This window comes from Bacillus rossius, chromosome 1 (genome assembly GCF_032445375.1).
Source record: "Bacillus rossius redtenbacheri isolate Brsri chromosome 1, Brsri_v3, whole genome shotgun sequence".
Classification (NCBI taxonomy): Eukaryota; Metazoa; Arthropoda; class Insecta; order Phasmatodea; family Bacillidae; genus Bacillus; species Bacillus rossius.
In genome coordinates, this window is record NC_086330.1 from 256158100 (window position 1) to 256179252 (window position 21153).

A 21153-nucleotide genomic window follows, 5' to 3' on the forward strand; every position below is an offset into this window, starting at 1 on the left:
GTGCAGGGAGTCGAAAGTAGTGCGAGAGGTCGAGGCAGATAAAACATCGGAGTATTCGGACCAGAGTGGAGAGAAATCAAACTTCACAAGAAGTAGTTTGCGGAAGGATAAAAGTGTGCAAGCCAGGATCCTGCCGAGTTGCGATAAGGATTTAGGATCAGAGCACGGGGAAAGATTTTTGCATGAGCGAAGCACCGTGATGGAAGAAAGGCGGGGAGAGGATGTTAGAGTGGCGTGATATGCTTTTGCACGGGATACAGGAAATGCTGTAAACAGCACTTTAAAAAATAATAATAATAGTAATAATAAACCAGACTGCCGCTTGGCGACGGGATGCTGAAAATGCAGAGCCGAAAGGCTTGAGAAAACTATATTATAAATATCTTTAAATAAAAATTAACTGTCATAAATTACTTAAAAGTGGCACAACTAGCAGCACTGGAGGAGCCAACAGTTTATTATATCTAAACATGCAAAGGTCTCGTCTACTATTTTCCATTACGAAGAAAAAATAGTTGTGGACAGCATCAAAAACTATGAAGTTTTATGTGCCTCTATCCACACACGCAAGATAAATTCAAACAATCTCACCAAGAAGTCTGGTCATTGCAGGGCAAGGTGCGGGCTGCCTCAGGTCTCCATATAGCCGTCCAGTTTCGGGTCGATCATCCGTTGCCGCCTAGCAGGTTGGCACGCACGCGCCATGAATGTTTCGCTCTGCGCCGAGCACTCCATTTGACTTCTAGCCCTGCATGAGGCGGTTTTTTGAAGAGTGTAGCTGCCATAGATACTCCACTTCTGTACTTAAATTTTTGCAAAATTTTAGCCACTAATCCAGCTCTTTAATAATAAAATAAAACTAAAAGTGCAGTAATTAATTAAATGGACAGTAGAGATCCAAAAATAATGTGAATAGAACAACAGAACATCTTATAAATAATTATCTGGATTAAAACAAAAATGATGTGCAGATTTACGTCGTGGAGTAGAGAATTTGGCATCTGGAAGTTCTTCTAATTTCCAGAGTAGTTTCAACACAGCACTCAAAACTTCACTGGAAGCGTTGGACCTTGCAAAGAAAGTGAGACATCCACAGCTGGGGATGCTTTCAATGCATGAACCTTACCCATTAGGATCCATTTAAATACTGATCCAGAGCAACTGGTTTACCAGGTAAACCTTCAAGTTTCCTCCTGTCAAAAAGTATGGGAATAACTCTGCACCCACAAACATATCAACACATCCTGGAGTTATATAGTTGGGATCTGTCATCTTCAAATGTGCAAGATGCTCCCAAGTATTTGGATGCAAGGGTGTTGAGAGGATCAGTGGTATAATCAACATGTCAGTCGAAATGTGAGGCCCATTTTGTTCACAGGGTTTCATAACACACCAAGGGTCATGCTAAATGGCACCTGAGAAATACACTGGAGAGAGTGTGTTGTCTTTCAGTCCTAGGTGTGATGGGGCCTTCTCAGAAATGAAGTTGGCTAGGCTGCCTGAGTCAAGCAAAACCCTTTTTTGTTGAAAGGCACCCAATGTATCAGTGGATCTGATATAACCATAGTTGCATGTGAATTTTCAGGCTTTGGGCTGCTTTGGTCATCTCTGGTGAAATGTAGCAATGTGTGGATACGAGAGAAACAATGCTGACATGATCTGGAACTCCTACAATTGTTCAAGTGGTGCGAGGGCTGTAGATAATTTATACAAAGATAGTGTTCTTTGACTGACATAAATATATCCCTAGGATTCTTGTCAACAAACACACTGCACTGGTAGACAGAGTGGGTGCCCTTGCACACAAAATATGAAGAAGGGATGACAAAGTAGGTATTCAGTATGTTACGCCAAGTGTCTTGAGTCTTCCTCTTTATGCTGACCTTGGATTGATTTGACTTGTACTGAGACTGTCCTGACTCATCTTCATTGCCTTTTCAGAGGTATCCACCAACACGTTTCTCCAAGATATGCGAGAGAAGATCCCTCTCTATACTGGCAACTGGGAGCCTTCAGCACTGCCATATTTTCATTCTTTGTTGAGATTAGGCAACACGTGGATGTTATGAAATTCACAATAGCTACAGGAACCTACAGTAGTGCATCATGTGCTGGGACATTGTGAGGTGCTTTTTGTCAATCCGCTCTACGAAGAAAGACCACGCAACCTCAAAATTTTTGTCAGATTGTACCAATGTTAGTGGCTTGCCCTCCAAGGCTTACTTAAAGTAGATGAACTGTTCAACATTTAACAGTTCGTGGTTCGTTCACCACTAATGTTTAAAATAAGTTATTGAAACTTACCCACTCTATTCACTTTACTGCAGAAGTTTTTCTGTCAGCTGTGCTACTCTAAAAGATGATGAGGACACTTTAGTGATCTGACCTGCCATTTCGGAATAATATTTGCCATTGAATTCATTTAATCTTTCTGTATTGGTTAAACTCCTCGTTGTTTGTACACAACATTTCTTATTCTAGGTGATCTTTCTCAAAACCTGCACTCTAATTAAGTGGATCACAAGTTCAATTAAATAACCTGCTCTGTGAACAATTAGTGTCAGCCTTCTTAGCAATAACCATTGTGCGCTGTAATCGTTTCTCTGTGCGCTCTAGCCGCTCAGCTAGCACTTATACTTATCCATCATGATATCGGTAGGTCAACAGATGTCATTGTCAACAAACATTTGAAGCACAGTGGCACACCAGTGCATCAATTATTGACTTCTTCCAACACTCAATACAATATATTGATTCCAACCATGTATCATACTAACCTGTTATTCATGATGTCATGACGACTGTGATATTTAGTAATCACTTAAAACAGAAAAATATATACTTTCCTTATGACTGCACATTATTTTTAAAATGAGTTTGACCTGTATCTCTCATCACACATTACTACTCATAATAACCACATAAACCTGCAACAGTTTACCTTGAGACATGTCAAACAAATGACGGTAATGCTTTCAACACGCATGACACAAACCAACACGAGTGTTACTGATTTATCTGGCTTGGAGAACCAAATGTCTGGGCTCAGTTTGCTTAAAGTGGACTGTAACGTAAACAAATTCGCAGAAGAAGTCAGCACAAGACAAACCTACAATGGATGTGCCATGTTCTCAACTAGTTTCTCCAGGCACCAACAGTGCAATTTAGTCTTTAGAGTAGGACATTCAGATACCACACTTGGCCCATACAGTAGTACTTGAGAAAATTTTCTGCATGATAAATTAAAAATATTTATAACTGGACCTATAAATACATAAAATTTTATCCTTTTTAAACAATTTTCCTGTTAATAAGTCTAAATTTCTAAGCACCTTGAGAAACTTCTTAACAGGGATTTTTTTTTGTATGTAATGAATAAGAGGTACAAACTAGAACATATTGTTCCATCAGGCAATTCCTTTATTCATCCCCATCACTCCTTACAAGATAGCCCTACTAGATCAGTCCGCTGTTGTTTCAATCCTGCCAACCCTTACAGAAAATCTCTTTCTTTAAAATTACAAGCTGTTACTACTTAACAACCAGTTAGGTAATCTATAATAACTAGATTAAAAAAAAAAACACTAACAAACATAGTCTTTCACCCAACAGGTTTATGTGTAGCTCTCTATTGCATACCAGTATTTGTATGTTTGCTGACCGATCTCTCTGTCTCTGTAAAACCCTTGAAACCTTGTCTTGAGGTCTCACTTTCGATGTCACTCACATTGCATTCCTCCGCTCTTTGCTGAGGCGTATCATTTCCAACATTCTCCAGCACATCCCCTCCATGTGGCTCTGACAATTCAGCTTCTTTAGGAGCAGGACTTTGTTTTTTACTGATACCATCTGCCCTCCCATGACCTACAAACCTAGGATTCACTTTATTATATGATGCAGGAATGAGGAACCATCTGTTTCTCCTGTAATTACCTTGTTGAGTGATGACAATATATGAAAGAGGCTGCGGTCCAATTTGCTCTACCTGTCCATAAGTCCTCAAATCTGTAACCCAAACTGTATCACCTCTGTTTAAGTCTTGTCAATTGTGGGCCTTGTGCTTGCAAATTTTCTCGCTTTACACCTTGGTGATGTTCCTGATGTTGTACAAGTTGTGACGGCACTGCATGTGCCAGTTTAGTTGGGAGAATAGGTAGTGTGGAACGTAATGTACATAAGCAGTTCGGCTGGACTGAACCCATTTTTTAATTGTGTGCTGAGATAGGCCAAAAGGGGTTCAAAATTATATTTATTCTTTTTGAGTAAATGTTTTTCTATTTTAACTGCAACCTCCATACACCCGTTCAACTGAGGATAGTGAAAATTATAGTCTGTGGCGAATGCTCCAAAATCTCTAGACAATGCCTGGGAACAACTGTCAGCACGCAATACCTCAGGTATTCCAAAACGAGCAAACATTTCCTTTAACTTACTTATCACTATAGTGTCAGTCATGCGATTCACGGAAATGATCCCATAATATCTGGAATAGTAATCCATGACTATTAGGTACCAATCCTTGTACTTAAAGAAATCTAAGGCTATAACCTGCCAGGGCCGAGTGGGTCTTTCTGTTTGCAATAGCGGTTGCCTAGAATCCTTCCTTTCCTGAACGCATTCTGGACAGTTACGATTTAGATTTTCTAACTGAGAAGACAACCCCAACCACCAAACTTGACATTTTTAGCATGATCCCTGCATTTCACTATACCAAAGTGACCCGTATGGATAAACTGCAAGGTCTGTAACTGAATAGGGCCTGGAATTATTAGCCTTTTTCCTTTGAGAAGGAAGGAGTTATCATAAATTTATTTCATGTCTGTACTGATAATAGGGTAAGACATATTCTGGAGTCTCGTCCCTAGGTGGCTAGCCCACTAAGCTGTATTCCTGTAACTTTTGGCAGACTAGATTCTTTGCTTGCTTTTGCATGATGGTTGAAATAAACTTATCAGTTACTGGGTATTTTGAAAAAACTTGATTCACATAAGCCTTTACTTCTTGCTCGAGCTCTAGACCTTCCCTATTGGCATCCTGAAGAGGGCTCTGTGATAAACAATCTGCTACGTGTAACTGTTTCTTCGGAGCATACTGTACAGTGTAGGAGTACCTCATCAGCCTTATGCAAAACCTTTGCAAGCAGGGTGTCAGGTCATCCAAGGATTTAGTTTGCAGAATTTGAATAAGGGGCTTATGGTCAGTTTTAATTATCACATGCAATCCTAAAAAGTACTGTTTAAACTTCTCTGCACCCCAGGTGAGAGCTAAAGCTTCTTTTTCAATTTGAGAGTATTTTTTTTCTGTGTCTCAGAGTGTGCGAGAAGCATAACCAACTATGTCCTTTCATCCATCCTTCTCTTGCATCAGGCATCCCCCTAAACCCACTGAACTAGCATCTGCACTGAAAATGATTTGGTGGCCTGCATCAAAAAAAAAACTAATGTGGGTGCTTGACACAGAAGTTGTTTTATTTGCACAAATGCTTCTTGTTGGGATGGCCCTCTAACAAAAGAACTTTTTTTCATTTATGAGTGAATATAATGGTTCTAATAATGTTGATTTTTCTGGAAAAAATTTTGAGGAGAAATTTACTAATCCCAAGAATCTTTGAACTTCCTGCTTGGTGGAAGGTTCTGGTAAGTTTTGGATAGCATGAACTCTTTCCAGATCAACTGAAACACCCTCAGAGTTTAAGACATGGCCCAAGTAGCTTGAAGAATGCCGGGTTCGATTCCAAAGACGGACAGTAACCCACAACCTCCAAGGGGTGCTCAGCGTAATTAACGAAGTCCTGTGCTTTAACAGGAAACAGAAGCAGGGAGGGTGTTCACCTGACTATGACTCACGCTTAACCATGTTACATAAAAAATAATTACTAACACTTGAGTCAAAATCATAATCAATCGTAGGTATTTTTTTTAAACTGAATTCTAGGAAAATACATAATATACAAAAATAAAAAAAATTAATAATACTTATATGTGTCTCAGGTACAAGGGTGTGTCAAACACACACAGCTTTCAGACTGAACAATCTCAAATGATTAAATACTTCATAGATCAAACCTATATATTGTTAACATTAAAGTCTTACGTTAGTATGAGTAAATACACACGCGAAGGCGGATGGCCGTTTAAGCTCTAATTATTTCCGTGACGGAAGACGAGTATTGGAAACATTATATAATCAAATGGTGTCCAGACCTGTAAGTCTTAGTGAATCTTTCTATCAGAGAAACGTGTGCCATATGCATTTCCTACACAAATCATGCACTCGTAAAAGTAATCATGCACTTGCAAAAGGGATGCCCTCTAACAACAATGCAATTGATTACAATTTATGCGTAACAAAAATATCGCCTGCCAGGGCAGGCAAGGCAAATACAAATACTGGTCAACAGCAAGTTTATACAAAAATATAGCAACAAAAAATTTAACGCAGCCAAGAGCAAACTAACCCAGATACACATTGAGCGTGACGATTAAACAAAAAGAAACAATCAGAACAAAACATTGAAATTTACATTTTTGTAAGAAGATTCTTTAAATAATAACTGATCACCGCAAACACTAGAAACCGTGAAATCTCACGACTCAAAATGGTTTGAAAGGGCCAAAATGAAAGCATTTAACAACAATACCAAAAGAAGCTAAAAAAAAATGACGGCTGGCCAGCAACAATAATTTAAAAAAAAATTATGATAAATAAACACGTACCATGTTCCGTTGTAAGTTCACGTTGTACATTTACAATTACGTACTATAATAAGGTGAAATTACATGATCCGCTACATTCGTTCTAGCAACTGATTCTAAAAAATTGATATCAAGAAGAGGCTCAGATGAGCTTGACAAGGGCCTATATGCATTCAGTAGTTGAGGGGGCAAAGAGGGGTGGAAACCTCACTACGGAAAACCACATGACCAGCAGAAAAACCTGCAAGAGGGGGGAGGAGAGGGTGGAGGGGATGGCGCTTGCTTGCAAACAAGGAAGGGTGAAACGTCCATTTCAAGCTGACAGAAGTAACCCCAAAAACACTTATCTGTATTAATTGAAATGCTGGTAGATTCTAACCTCTGCAGAAATACTCGGAAAATCCTATCATGTTCCTCAATAGACAGTACAAATATTAAGATGTCATCAATGTGAAATGTGCTACCTGGAATGTCCTCCAAAATCGAGCAATTTTGCTACAAAAATATTCTGGAGCACGTGACCAGTGGCGTAGCGTGGGTGGGGCGGAGGGGGCGGCCCGCCCCGGGCGGCAGCCCGCGGGGGCGGGTCGCCGGTGAAGCTGGTTGAGATCTGATCTATGATTCATTCATTACATGTGTCAGACACACTATAATGTTCCATTTTTATCTAAAATTTTGCGCACCAACTATTTTTTAATATTTATTTAAAAGAAAAACTGCGAAATCACTGACAGAGAGAGCTCTTTATAATGTTTGTTTGTTTACATACGAACGGCAACATCGCATCACGCCGCGCCGCCCGGCGCGCGCGAGCCGAGTTGAGCGGCACTCCTTATTACGTTCATTACTCATACAAAATCTTTTGTTTCACGCGTCGGCCCGTGTCGATGCCTCTCTTTCGCTCTCATTGAATTTAGTACTACGCATTGTACTGTAAAGTTTGACCCTAACCCAGGGCAAACCAAACAACTTCCGCAAACCGGGACACAGTAAAACTCCTATATTGCCCCGTACCGCGAGCGCAGGTAAACCCAAAAAAATATTAAAACCCAAACTAATAGCAGGCTTAAAAAATACTAATAAGGTTGCGAACAGTGAGAGGAGGCAGCAAGTTAAAAAGACGCAAAATTTATATGACAACATTTAATAAATATATATATATATATATATCATAAAATCGTTTCATCACAAATAGGCGCATCCATCATAAAATACATGCCCTATTACTACTTATAAAAAAATAGCTATATAATAATACTAAAAAAATACTTTAACAATTCCCCCAAAAAATTATAATTTGATCATATACTTCGGAGCTCCGAAAATTAAATATAATTACCAAAAAGGCATTAAAAATATATAAGAACATATTAATACAAATACAAATACAAATATAGATACGCACCGGGCGTATCACCGCTGTAAATACCAATTAACATAGGCGAAATCTAGCAAAAAATTGACACACCTTAACATGCAAATAAATATACCAAAAAATTAGTTAATTACAAATTATGGGTTTACAAGCCCTTCTCAGTTAAGTCATTTTCTAACGGTCGACGCCTTTTTTCTTCTAGGTCTGGCAGGGATTGGGTGAAACACGCTGAACGTAAAATCCCAGTTTCAGTTTTATTAGTCCGTTAATTTAAATCCCAAAAATCCACAAATTATAGTTTCGCACCAGGGGTCAAAGGGGCAATCCTTGTATTGTTTTTCTTGCAAGCTGTTTGGCGATTCCGGCTCTAAATTCACATCTGATGAAGGATTCAACAAATGGTGGAAGCTAAATACAAGAATAGGAGACCATGAAAATAGCCTGGGCCATGAACAGAGCTTCTTGAAATGGAAGGAGTTGGAAGTTCGCCTGAACTGTACAGCAACCATCGATCAGAAACAACAAGAAGTTTTCGAAAGTGAGGAGAAGAAGTGGAGGGATGTACTGTACAGGTTGCTGAATATTATCCAGTTCTTAGCCAAACAGAATCTGGCCTTCAGAGGACATCGAGAAGACATTCGAGGAGATGATAGTGGCAATCGCGGGAACTTTCTGGAGTTAGTGCACCTCCTAGCTAAATACGACCCTCTTCTAATGGAACACCTGACAAAGATAAAGCTGGGAGCAAGAGTCTCAGTTTCGTATCTATCTCCAGAAACCCAGAATGAATTTATAAACTTACTGGGACAGCAAGTTCGATCCACCATCATCCGTCGTATTCAAGAAGCTAAATATTATTGCGTAATCTTCGACAGTACACCAGACATCTCCCACAATGACCAAATGAGCCAAGTTCTGCGATACGTACATATCGAAGGAGAAAAAGTCGCCGTGGTAGAATCTTTCATTGACTTCTTCGAACCAAAAGGAAAAAAATGCAGAAGATCTCAGCAACGATATAATCGCGAAGATAACATCAGACGGACTGGACATTCAGAATCTGAGAGGACAGTCTTATGACAATGCTGCCACAATGTCAGGGATCCACAATGGAGTTCAAGCCCGGATTAAAGCACTGAATCCGAAAGCTATATTCGTTGCATGCACAAACCACTCACTAAACTTGGCTGGGCTACACGCTGCTTCTGAATCAGTGGATTCCGTGACGTTTTTTGGAACTCTGGAGAAGCTGTTTGCCTTTTTTTCCGCATCAACTGTTCGATGGAACGCTTTGGATGCCGTCACAGGTCAAGCAGTAAAAAGAGTCACTGAAACGCGCTGGAGAGCTAGACATGTAGCTGTCAAGATGCTTAAAAATAAGTTTGAGGTAGTTCTTGAGGTACTAGAACAATTAACAGATTCATCTCAAACTTCCGAAACAAGATCGGGAGCCAGTCTTCTCCTGACAGCCATGCAGTCATTTAACTTCCTAACTTTTCTTGGCTTTTGGGCTGCAGTGCTACCTGAAGTAGATGACGCACAGATTTACCTGCAGCAACGAGGACTAAGTGTGGATAAGTGTGCTCAGAAACTCTGCGCTTTGAAAACCCTCTTAGTGGAAAGTAGAGACCGTTTCGTGCAAGAAGCAATTGACTTTGCTAAGACTCTCTGCGAAAAACTCGGAATCGAACTCAAAACGAGAAGAATTCGCAGGAAAAAACGCATGCATGGCGATGAATCTTCTGAAGATGCAGCTTTGTCTCACGAACAGGAAATCCGTCGAGAGATTATCGCATCATTCGACAAGATCATTCAAGAAATAACGACTCTATTCCAGCAAATTCAAGAAATATCGGACAAGTTCGGATTTTTGATGCCAGCGAAACTTTTGGACAGCAAGTTCGGGGATCTTTCCCATGTATTAGAAGACATCGACAAGGACGAGTTTCAGATGGAGCGGAAGCGTCTTCAGCAGTTTGTTGTTGTTGCCTGTTCTGAATCAGAGGAAGATATAAGTGGTAAAGGACCACTGGAGCTCCTCCAGTTCATTCAAAAACTGAATCTCGGAATTTCGGTTCCAAATATAGTCATCTTGATTCGTATATATTTGACTTTGGCGATTAGTGTTGCAAGTTGTGAAAGAAGTTTATCGAAGTTGAAACTAATAAAAAATTACCTCAGATCTACTATGAGCTCCGCTAGACTATCAAACTTGGCTATATTGTCAATTGAACAAGAATTGGCTGTTAATATTGATTTTGACAAAGTTATTTTTGACTTCGCTGCTCATAAGGCCCGTAGAATCCGCTTGTAAAACCACTCATCCTATTTTAACTTCAATATAAGGTACCTCATTGCATGTGAAATTTAATTTTAACTAAGCACCTATAGAATGGGGGCGGCAAAATAGGTCTCCCGCCCCAGGCGCCGAGATGGCACGCTACGCCACTGCACGTGACACACCAAAAGGTAGATGCTTAAAAAAAAAATCTTCCAAAGGGAGTTATAAAGGTGGTTAGCAACTGACTGTTTATCCAACTTGATTTGATACTAGCCTGATTTTGCATCAATCTTTGAGAAATATTTAGCATCTTAAAACTGGGCTAGTGTTTCTTCCACACTACTGATTGGGAAATAAGGTCTGTGTACACACCTATTTAGTTTTGTGTAGTCCCTGCATATACGTACAGCATTTCCTTTGGGCACTACTATGATAGGTTCTGCTATAGACTCAATAATGTCTAGTTGCTCTAAACGTTTCAACTCTGTTTTAAGCTTATCACGAAAAGGTATGGGTACAGCTCGAGGTACAGACTGAACATATGGACAAGCGTTGTCATTCAGATGAATACTTATTTCCCCAGGGATTTGCCTCAAGCTTCTGAAATGTCCTGGAAATTTTTTTTTACGTCAACACAAGTGTCAGATTGCAAGGAGGTTGTGTGTACATTTCCCTTTCCCTGAAATGCCAATGTTTCCTCCTTAAAGGTTATTATTTCAAGCCCCACCAAACCTACCTAATATAGGTGTCTGGAGATAAGATATTACATAAACTTTATCCTTGTAACATTCAGATTTGTGTTTAAATAGTAACCAAAGAAACCCTGACACTTTTAAACAGAGACCATCAGGTCCTCGAATTTTATCCCTGCAGGAGATAATAAAGTCTTTGTTGAACTAGGCACCATACTTGAATGTATACAAATAACGTAGTCACTTGTATCCACAAGAAACTGGAAAACATTTTCAAATTTAATCACTTCCACGTCAACTGTCCAAGGACATGACCTGCACGGACCTGAATTGACAGACTGTAAGTAGAGATTTAAACTTCCGAGAAAATCCCCCTGATCTTCATCATTATGTTCTAGCTTACCTTGCATCTCATCAACATTGTTAACTGTAAACGGTTTAGATGCCCTACAGACAACTGCCCAGTGGCATTGTTTAGAACACACAAAACACTTGACACTTCTGGCTGGACAGCAGCCTTTGGTCATGCTGTCCCCACCCACAGAATGCACACTGCTGCCCTGCACTCAGTGGGACTCTCCTGAAAGGTAAGGAGTCCTCCTCCTCTGATGAGCCGCCATAGGTTCTGATGCCGCTTCTTGCTGGTCTTCTCCGTACCACGTTCACATCAATGCCCGCGGAGCTTATCTGTTGCAGGACTTGGGACTGGTGCGACTGCATCTCTGCCTGTTTCGCCGCCAGTACCGCTTCTTTCATAAATAAGGTCTTCTGCAGCTGAAGTTGCTCACGTCTTTCTATCTTTCATACCAACTACGAGGCAATCTGATGAGTTCATGTTTCAGATCATCGTAGGCACAACTGTCTGATAAAGTATGCAGTGCAGTAAGAACTCATCTACTGGTTAGGTTACCCCTTGCACCCTTGAATTAAACTTAAACCTCTCGAATATCATGTTTCTACGTGGATTAAAGTGAGTGTCACAATCTAAAATTGCCTCGTCATAGATGTATGGTCCAGGAACAAAGTGAGACCACAATTATTTAGCTTGTTCTCCAAGAAGATACAGAATTATGCCTATATTCTCACTGCCTGTAACTGATTATAACATTTATGAGTGCCCTGTCTGTGAAAGATAAAAGATTTGTGTTGGGTAGAATAAATGGCCTTGCACCAGAAATTGTCTTGACAAATCATTTACAACTGGAACCTTGTGCATGCTCTTGCGGGGAACCCATATATTGTTAGGAATGGGGAAAACGGGTTTATAAGGATAGCCTAATTAATTTTGTAATTTTTTTGCTACTAATATATACATTACTATATTACCACACTTAATGTGTTTTCACAAATCACTAAGTATCTGTCAAATCTACATTTCACACTCCTCACTGGAGCTAGGCTCAACAATGGTTCATCCCTTACCTCCCACTTGTCCACACATACAGTCCCATTGCTCTGCATCTACGCTTGTCTTTTGGAACTTGCGCCGAGGCCGGCATCACCGCTTTTATACCCGTTGGCCGTATTTCTGGAACTTACTGGAGTGGTTGTGATGTGTCGTGTCATCCCGGGCCGACCCAACGTACGAAGCATCCATAACATCGGCGAGTTATTTACGCCACTTCACACGATGGTCTCAGTAAACCTGTGTAATTCCGAGGCCACTGAGGGATAGATAACAGCGCTGAGGAAGGAGGGCGCGGGGGCAGGGGGTGGCCAGGCTGGGCCGCTCTAATCACCGAAGGTATGCGTGCGTAATGTCAGTGGCTGTGTGGGCCCGCCACCAGGCCGTCCGGGTACCTAGCCTCTCACATTCATAACAATATTAATATCCCTAGAAGAGACTTGATTGCGTCACCTGTGCCTCTCACGCCACCCATGCCTCGGCTTTATTCCTCGCGACTTGGCAGTGTCTCCTGCAAATCTGCTACCTTGTGGCAAGATGGCCATTTAGACCCCGACTAGTGTCTCAACCCTCTCATCTTCCCTTCCCGAGGAGGGAATCTCCATAGCATCGGGTAAGGCAACATGTCTCACTTGATTCGTTTCCATCTCCTAACAATGGCATTTTGGACCTCTTAACATCACTGTTTGCAGACATAATAAGGTGCTCTAATATCACAATACAATAATAATTGTATTATTGTGAACAATCATTTTTACCTGAAAATAATACAACACTAATGCACAGCTCACGCATTCATGATATATGAGACAGTTGGCACATTCAGTGCCTGCTATCTTTCGATGACTGTGACACAAGGAATATCGCAGGCACTTCTACCCTTTAGTACTGTGTAGGCCTTGTAGGTCTAAACACATATAGCCTTATTCTGTTCATAACTTTATTTTGTCAAAAATTGCATTTATATCCTTTTTTACTCCTGGTCAGCAATTACTCTCAAAAGCATACGTGGTTGACACGTGCTTCAAACCGATTTACAACATGTTCCTCTGTTACAGGGCTCGGTGTGAATGCTGACAGCAGCACAGGAGTCGGCTCCCTACCTCAGAACTACAGCAGTAAAACAATCATGTCCAGTTGTTTTTCCAAGTTCCGGTCCTATTTGGGACCATACAGTATACACAGGATAAATAATGGCGGCACAAAAGCAAAAGTCCTTGGGGAGATAAGAGCGGAGCAGGAAGCAGAGTGGCCTGATTGGTTCACTGTGGAAGCCAGTGAAGATGATTCCATTGAGCGCATCATCACAGACGCGAACATTGTGCAAGTGGCCTCGCGACACAGATGTAACTCTGCTGTGTTGTCGCACCGGGACTCTGTGGACTTTTCATTGGAGCCAGCACTGGACGTGTTGTCGGAGTGCCAAGGCATTATGGAAGGGCTGGTGGCAGAGGTGGAGCGGCGGTGCACATTGTTGCCAGACTACCACCAGGTCCTGCAGGAGGAGGATCAGTGGTGCACATTGTCACGAGACTGCCACCGGGTCTTGCAGGATGTGGATCAGCAATGCACATTGTCGCCAGACTGCTACCGGGTTCTGCAGGATGTGGATCAGCAGTGCACATTGTCGCCAGACTGCCACCGGGTTCTGCAGGATGTGGAACAGCGGTGCACAGTGTTGCCATACTGCCACCGGGTTCTGCAGGATGTGGAGCAGCGGTGCACAGTGTTGCCAGACTGCCACCAAGTCCTGCAGGAGGTGCAAGAGCAGCAGTGCACAGTATTGCCAGACTGCCACCAGGTCGTGCAAGAGCAACGGTGCACAGTGTTGCCAGACTGCCACCAGGTCCTGCTGGACATGGTGGACCGCGTGTGTGTCGGGGCAGAGCTGCCCGTATGCAGCCTCTTCCAAGGTATAAGTCATGTCAGGTTCGTGGACACAACAGCTGGCCGCCCCCCGAGCTTTTATGCCAGCCTGTGGCAGGGGCTGTGCACCGGTACGTGGCCACGCAACAAAGTGGCGGTGTTGCTGCCAGCCCGTGCCCTGGCCTCAGCCCCGGCCCCGGCCCCGGCCCCGGCCCCGGCTCCTGCTCCCAAGAGCAGACGGGTCCTTGCATGCAAACCCCCGAGGAAGGAGGCCCTGCTAGCCATACCGGCCGTGCCAAGAGTTCCACGTCAGGGTAGCAGGAGGGGCGCCCCCACGCGTGAGAGACGCACGTATAAGAAGTCATACTACACGTACCAGTACTTGTATGAAGACATGGAGGTGCTAGGTGACTCCTCCGTGTGGAACACGCGACCACCCCGCACCAACAGACGGACACGCTTCACCAACCCCACGGTGGACATCAAGAAGCTTACCTTCCAGCTCAAGCACCCACCATGCGTGGTCCTGGAGACACTCTCTCCGGCTGTGCTGCAGAGCAGGTCTATGCACGGCTAGTAGTCGTGTGCTCTTCTGTGAAATTGTACATGTTGGATCATGGTCAGTCTCGCAGCGTTGTATGTTACCTGTCAGATTAACTCTATATTCATCACAGCGTTTAAGCATCGTATCTCCTTTGCAGTTTTGGTGCAAACATGTTAGATGCTGATCACTGGCATTCACTCCTAATGATGATTGTTAACGATGTACTGTCACAAGGGGACTGCTTGAACAATTATGTCATCAGCTTGGAACTATTATGTTGTAATGAGGTCTTTCTTTGTTATCTGTATGGTGTTCTACACTGAGATACCTTTTGTGGAGGTTGAACACCATTTTTCTATGAGCTTGTAGTCTCGTCACCATCAAGGTCATTACGGACGATAAATACACTATGCAGAACAGAAATGTTGGGGAAGGAATCAGCCAGGGTCTTAAGTAATAAACCATCTCAGCGAGTGATTTTGTGAAAGCAAGGAAAACCATAATCAGGTTGACCAGACCATGATTCAAAGCTTGGTCCTTTGGAGGGAGAGTCCAGTGTCTTACCACTGTGTCACCTTGCTTCTAGTGGTGAGCCATTGGGAACTTGAGGTTACTGATAGTTGATTTATTAATATATATCAGTTTTGTTAATATGTTCCATGTTTTTATAGATGATTTTGATTGTCACAGACATTAGTAGGAAACTCATTTCAGGCATTCAGTCAAACTAGGGCTGGAAAAATTGGCATGAATTTGTTCCAAAATTAGCATATCTATTATTGTGAAATTAGCATTTTTAATGCAACTTATTTGTAACTTAATATTTACATTCTAAATGTTTGTAAACTAAATATTCAAATATACAAATACCCACAAATAACCCTCTCTCAGTTTTGTAGGAAAAAAATATATTTTTTATTTCCTTTCAAGATCAAAACTCAAAAATAATATTGAATGCTTGTTTTAATTTTTAAAATTGATATTGCAATATACTAGCAAACATTAAGTTGTAGATTTAATTCATAGAATAATACAAAAACAACTGAATTAATTGGGTGTTGTTCATGTTTTAAAGTTATTTTGTATACATGTAACTTGGCTGCGTCACAGAGCCATGGCAATATCATGAAACATTCAGGTCATGAATACTAGTTTAAAGAACAATTACCAGGAAATTACCATATGGTTCAAGTGTAACTTTTGGGGGAATGCCAAGTACCCGTAGCACTGCTGTGGTCACGGCTATAGACTGCTTCACACTACTGCCAAAGCAAAATGCAAAATAGGGCAGCCTGTTTTGTTTTTATCTTATTAGCCAACCATACACCTTTTGTCTATGAGATAAGAAAATCTGTGGCAAAGATGGTAGATGTGTTGTGTTTGTGTATTAACTGAAGTGCAAATAAGTTTTAAGTGACAGACATATTAGTGAAAGTCTACAAGACTGGGTTATTTCTTTCTAAGTGTGAAGAGATAATTTATTATTGTACAACAATTTTGAAAACTGTCGAAAAATATGTAGCAGCTATGTGGAATTTTATAAAGGATATGTTTACAAATGAATAGCATTTATGTTGTAAATTCCCAAATAATAGCATAGAAAGTGTAAATTAGCAACAACAAAAAATAGCATCTACAAAAAGATGCTAATTTTTCCGGCTTCTAGTCATACATACTTAGCTGTTATATTAAGGTCATTCTAAGTCAAGAGGTAATTAGTTGTATGAAGTGGTGGCACTGTTTTGTTTTATATATATATTTTTACTTGAGTATACATTTTTTTTTATAAAATCTGCTAAGTTGAAAACTTTTACAAAGTGGCCAGTCAATTTGTTGGTTTTATCTCATTTTATAAGTGACCAGGGGAAATACACTGTGCAGGGGAGGGCACTTTAAGAACAGGGAAGGGATAGACATAAAAAAAAAGTTATTTTTAAGAATCTTCTTTATTTATTTTAATTATAAATTATTTATAATCAGACTATTCATTTCTTAGCAGTCTTTGTGTATAAAATAAATGTATCTTAAATGCTAGGTACAAAACATGAAAAGGTTCTTACTTTTCTTGTCCATCAAAACCAAATATATATATAACTTTACTATCAATAGGCAATAATTAAATAAAAAGAAACAAGAACTAAAAATTCTCTTTTGTTTCACAGTATTAAACATTGCTTGTACTTAAACTATAAAAACATTTTAAATTTTAAAGGTAACTAAAAAAAAAAAAACCTAATTTTTTCTAAAACCCGCATTCAAAGACATCAACAGATTCACTAAAAGCATAAAAAATACGCTGCCCTCTCATTTTTAAGTTAGGGGCAGGTATTTCTTTTATAACCTGATCCCAGGTGATAAAAGAAATATCGTCATCATTAATTCTGAAGTTTTTTCCAGTTTTATCACAGATTTTACAAAATACAACTTGAACGTCATCATTTTCTTCAACACCTGTACACATTGCAACATAACGATAGTCTATTTTTCTATCTTGAAGTTTAACCAGCCCAAAGTCCCCATTGTAGAATGATTTTTTTCCAGATGTTGAGGGCTTTGAATCATCTTTATGCAATCTGGTTTTAATGCTTGTGGTAGGTACAGAAAGCTGTAGTGTTTCTTTAGGCTTCTTTGTGCATTCTTGACTTACAAATTTGATTAGTGGTTCATCTTCTGAATCACCAGCTCCGTATATATCATCAACATGTAGACGAGATTTAGGATGTGTTTGTGGATAATCCAAAGTACACAATTGAAAATGACAACATAACTCAAGTCACAGAAGCAGCTTTTGAATATCAGGCAATTGGGTACGAATACACAACCGGTAACTTGGTGAACCTTTAGTGTGCCTGAAAAAATCTTTATACCTTCAGTAGATCCCAATTTTGCTGCTTTTTCCGATATGTCTGCATCATATACGGTGAAAATAATATTCGGGCAGGTTTTCTCAAAGGCTTTGGCCAAGTCATCTATTGATGAAATATCGGTGCCACTCGCAACTAGTCGATCTGCAGTTCTCTTGCAAGTTGCACCCACTCCATCGGGAGCTCCCTTACCATGGCTTGCTTCATGAAAATTCCATGTTAAATTTTGAAGGTTAGGGTAGAAATCTCCCAGCATTGTTGCCAAAACCTTGAACATCATTTTATTACGATATTGGGTGACCGGCGCATCGCTCAAGAAATGTAAATTCGTAACAGTAGCCGGCAAACGGTCAAGTATGGGCTGTAAATGGGCCCAATTTGCAGGAGTGAGTGCGATAAATTTTGTGACAAAGTGCAGTAACATTCGCTTTTAAGCTCTTTATCGACATCTTTAGTGTAGACTACAACAGTGTGCATACTTATTTGCTGTCTCAATCCTCCGAAATGGAATGGTTGTACCTTTTTCAGCGTATTTTGTTAGATAATTTTCACTGAAATCTACATGTATAATTGCTTCCGACTCAGTAAGGGACTCTTTTTTTTCATTTTTATAGCTTGATATTGGTGCACCATGTTTAATTCGTGATTCAAAATCTTTTCCATCTTTGATTCCATATCCAAAATAAAATCCCTTGGTTGAATCTGTAGTGTGCTTTCTTTAAGCATTTCGTTACAGTCCGTAGTTTTTTAGTTTTTAAATCGACAATATCTTGGCGTACACTTTGCCACTTGCTGTAAAATAGTGGAATAGAGTTATTGAATTCCTTGTAATGGAGACCTTTGTTTAAACACGTCTTGCACTCGCGTGATAAACATTTTTCGTTGAATCTATTGCAGCAAACTTGATTTAGAAGGTCCATATAATTCGAGAAAGATATTATCTTAGCGTTGTTATATTGCTGTGTGTAAGACACATTCAAGTGTTACGACTGTCACAGCGTGGTTGGACGACCAAAAATGGTCGGAGGTTGCAGAACATTGGGTAAGATATTTTTATATGTGTCTTTTCCACAAAATGTTTGTGCAAGTTGATTTAACCCTTCCACTCTAAAAAAAAATTTATTGGGTAAAAAAAATATTGGCTATGAAATTTTTTTTTAAAATGACTTCTTTAGGCCTACCCTAGAAATAGTTTCATAAAAACGAATATTTAATATTTTTATACAATTTGATTACGTCCATTGTAGTGGACATATAGAGTCAAGCGTGACAATTAAGAGTGAAATTATTTTTAATGCTGCAAGTAAAAAAATTACAATAAAATCAGTAAAAATACGCCAAATATGTTACAGACAGAAAATTCAAGTCATATATTAGCATAAACACTGTTTAAGACATTTATAAGAGATATTGATCCTCAAATTGAGGAAATTACATATTCATAATAATTCCAATTACAAAAGGTTTTTATGCTTCAGACAGTGAACGCTGACATGAAACATGTCCCGTCTTTTACAGAGCATACAACACTGTACACTTATTACAATTACATTTCTTACCCTTGTAATGTATAAAAATAAAGATAATTGTACAACAAAATTTTTGTTCAGTCATGATATACACGATCCATGGAAAACGTCTGTGGAAATTTCTTCAAACACATATTTGGCGCAAATAAATTTACACTTATCACAATAAACCCTTTAGCCAAAGAATAATGGTCGGTAGCAGATGATATGCACACTAAATTTATCTTTCAAGAAAATTACATTCTGATTTGAAGATTTTTTTCTGTAAATTTGAACAGTCTAGTTTCAATGAAAATCACGAAACACAAATGAACTTTACATTTATCACAATAAACATGTGTTTTTCCAAGGCATTTCTTTTCTTTACAACATGTTGCTTCTTTGGCATCATCATACTCTGGCATATGATCTGTCAAATCTTTTTGAACTTCTTCCAGTGGTCGCTTTTCAAGAGATTTGCGCTTTACTGTTGGACTATCACTTTGCCTCGGGCGCCCTCGCTTTTTTGCAGAACCTGAAGTAGGTCTGTACATTTTCACCAGTGACTCGCCTAACCTCAACTTGAAATGTAAAAGATCAAGTAATTTCTTGTCATTTATGTGTTTGTTGTCCTGCTTGTACTCGAGCCATGAATTCACGATAGCTATGTCTATTGCATGGAAGAACATACGTAGGGTCCACTTTCTACTATTCAAGTAAATTCTGTAGAGTGAAACTAACACATCGTTTTTGTCAACCCCACCCATGCTTTCATTGTACATTTTGACAACTTGTGGACGTTTCACATTTACATAAGATTTTTTAGTTTTGTCCCATCTCTTGACTTCATCACATTCACCAGTGCCGATGAAGTTGGATGCCAAGTGTACACTGCGGTTATCAGTCCACTTCACGAGAACTACTTCTCCATCTCGACTCACAAGCTCTTCACAAAATCCACGCCCTTTCTTGGCTGACTCTTTGTCACTCAAAAATTGAGGCTTACCAAACCTAGCGACACAAACAGTTCCAGCAATGTGTAACTTCTGCTGCCTGAGTTGGTCATTTTAGTTGTAGGTAAGAAAATAGTTAACACAGAAGAGAATGTGATGCTCTTTTGTCAGGGTGTGTTGACAAGTGTATCACTATTGCTGCACAAAAACCAAATGTTTTCAGCACATTTCGGTCGATTTCAGTGCTACTGCCCTGATAAAGAAGAAAATCATAACATAAGCCACTTTTCCCACAAAGAACAAAGTTTTTTGTCCCCCAAGGATTTGGCTTTCCTCGCATGAACTGTTTTGTCTGGAGTGTTCCTCGAAATGGAATCATTTGCTCATCTACACAAACATTTTGTTCCACATCCAACTCTAGGCAACGACGACGTACTGCATCATAAATCGGCCTGACTTTATAGAATTTGTCAGTATTGTCGTTGGATCGTTCCAAATTGTTTACAATGTGAATATGTGAATGTAGTTTGCAAAACCGATCTATTGTCATAGTATCTGGAAAAAATTTTACTTGTAGTGATTTTTCCCAGTACATGCTTATCCTGGGATACTTCAGACAACTCATGACTGCGTGCAACCCTATAAAAGCTTGTATCTCCAAGTCATTTGTTGGAATAAAAGAATTCCCTTGTTGGAGAGCATAGATGTTGGTCATGGATGAAATAGTCGAAATGTCTTTATCTGAAATGTATCTACTAAAGTACTGAACAGGGGTCAATTATGATATTCCACTATCACACACCTCGGAATCATTCCACTCAATACTTGGTGGGTCGAAAGGTCTTCGCCTCCACCCTATATACTTTGTTTGGTAAGTTGTTTGTAAACTATGGGTACAGAAATTTCATTTGAGGAAGAAGTTACTGGCTCGCCTTCAATAAAGTTTGAAGGAGATGGAGAATCTCTGTGA

General features: G+C 40.0%; 1 protein-coding gene across 4 annotated transcripts in view; it reads left to right on the forward strand.

Moving 5' to 3' along the window:
- LOC134527493 (uncharacterized) overlaps nucleotides 1-16417 on the forward strand; it is a 148658-nt gene extending 132241 nt beyond the window's left edge. For all 4 annotated transcript variants that reach the window (XM_063360217.1, XM_063360218.1, XM_063360219.1 and 1 more), the window contains one exon: nucleotides 13507-16417. In XM_063360217.1, coding sequence (XP_063216287.1) covers nucleotides 13507-14891 — 1385 coding nt within the window. In that variant the 3' untranslated portion in view covers nucleotides 14892-16417. The remainder of the gene's footprint in view (nucleotides 1-13506) is intronic.
- The last annotated feature ends 4736 nt before the right edge of the window (nucleotides 16418-21153 follow it).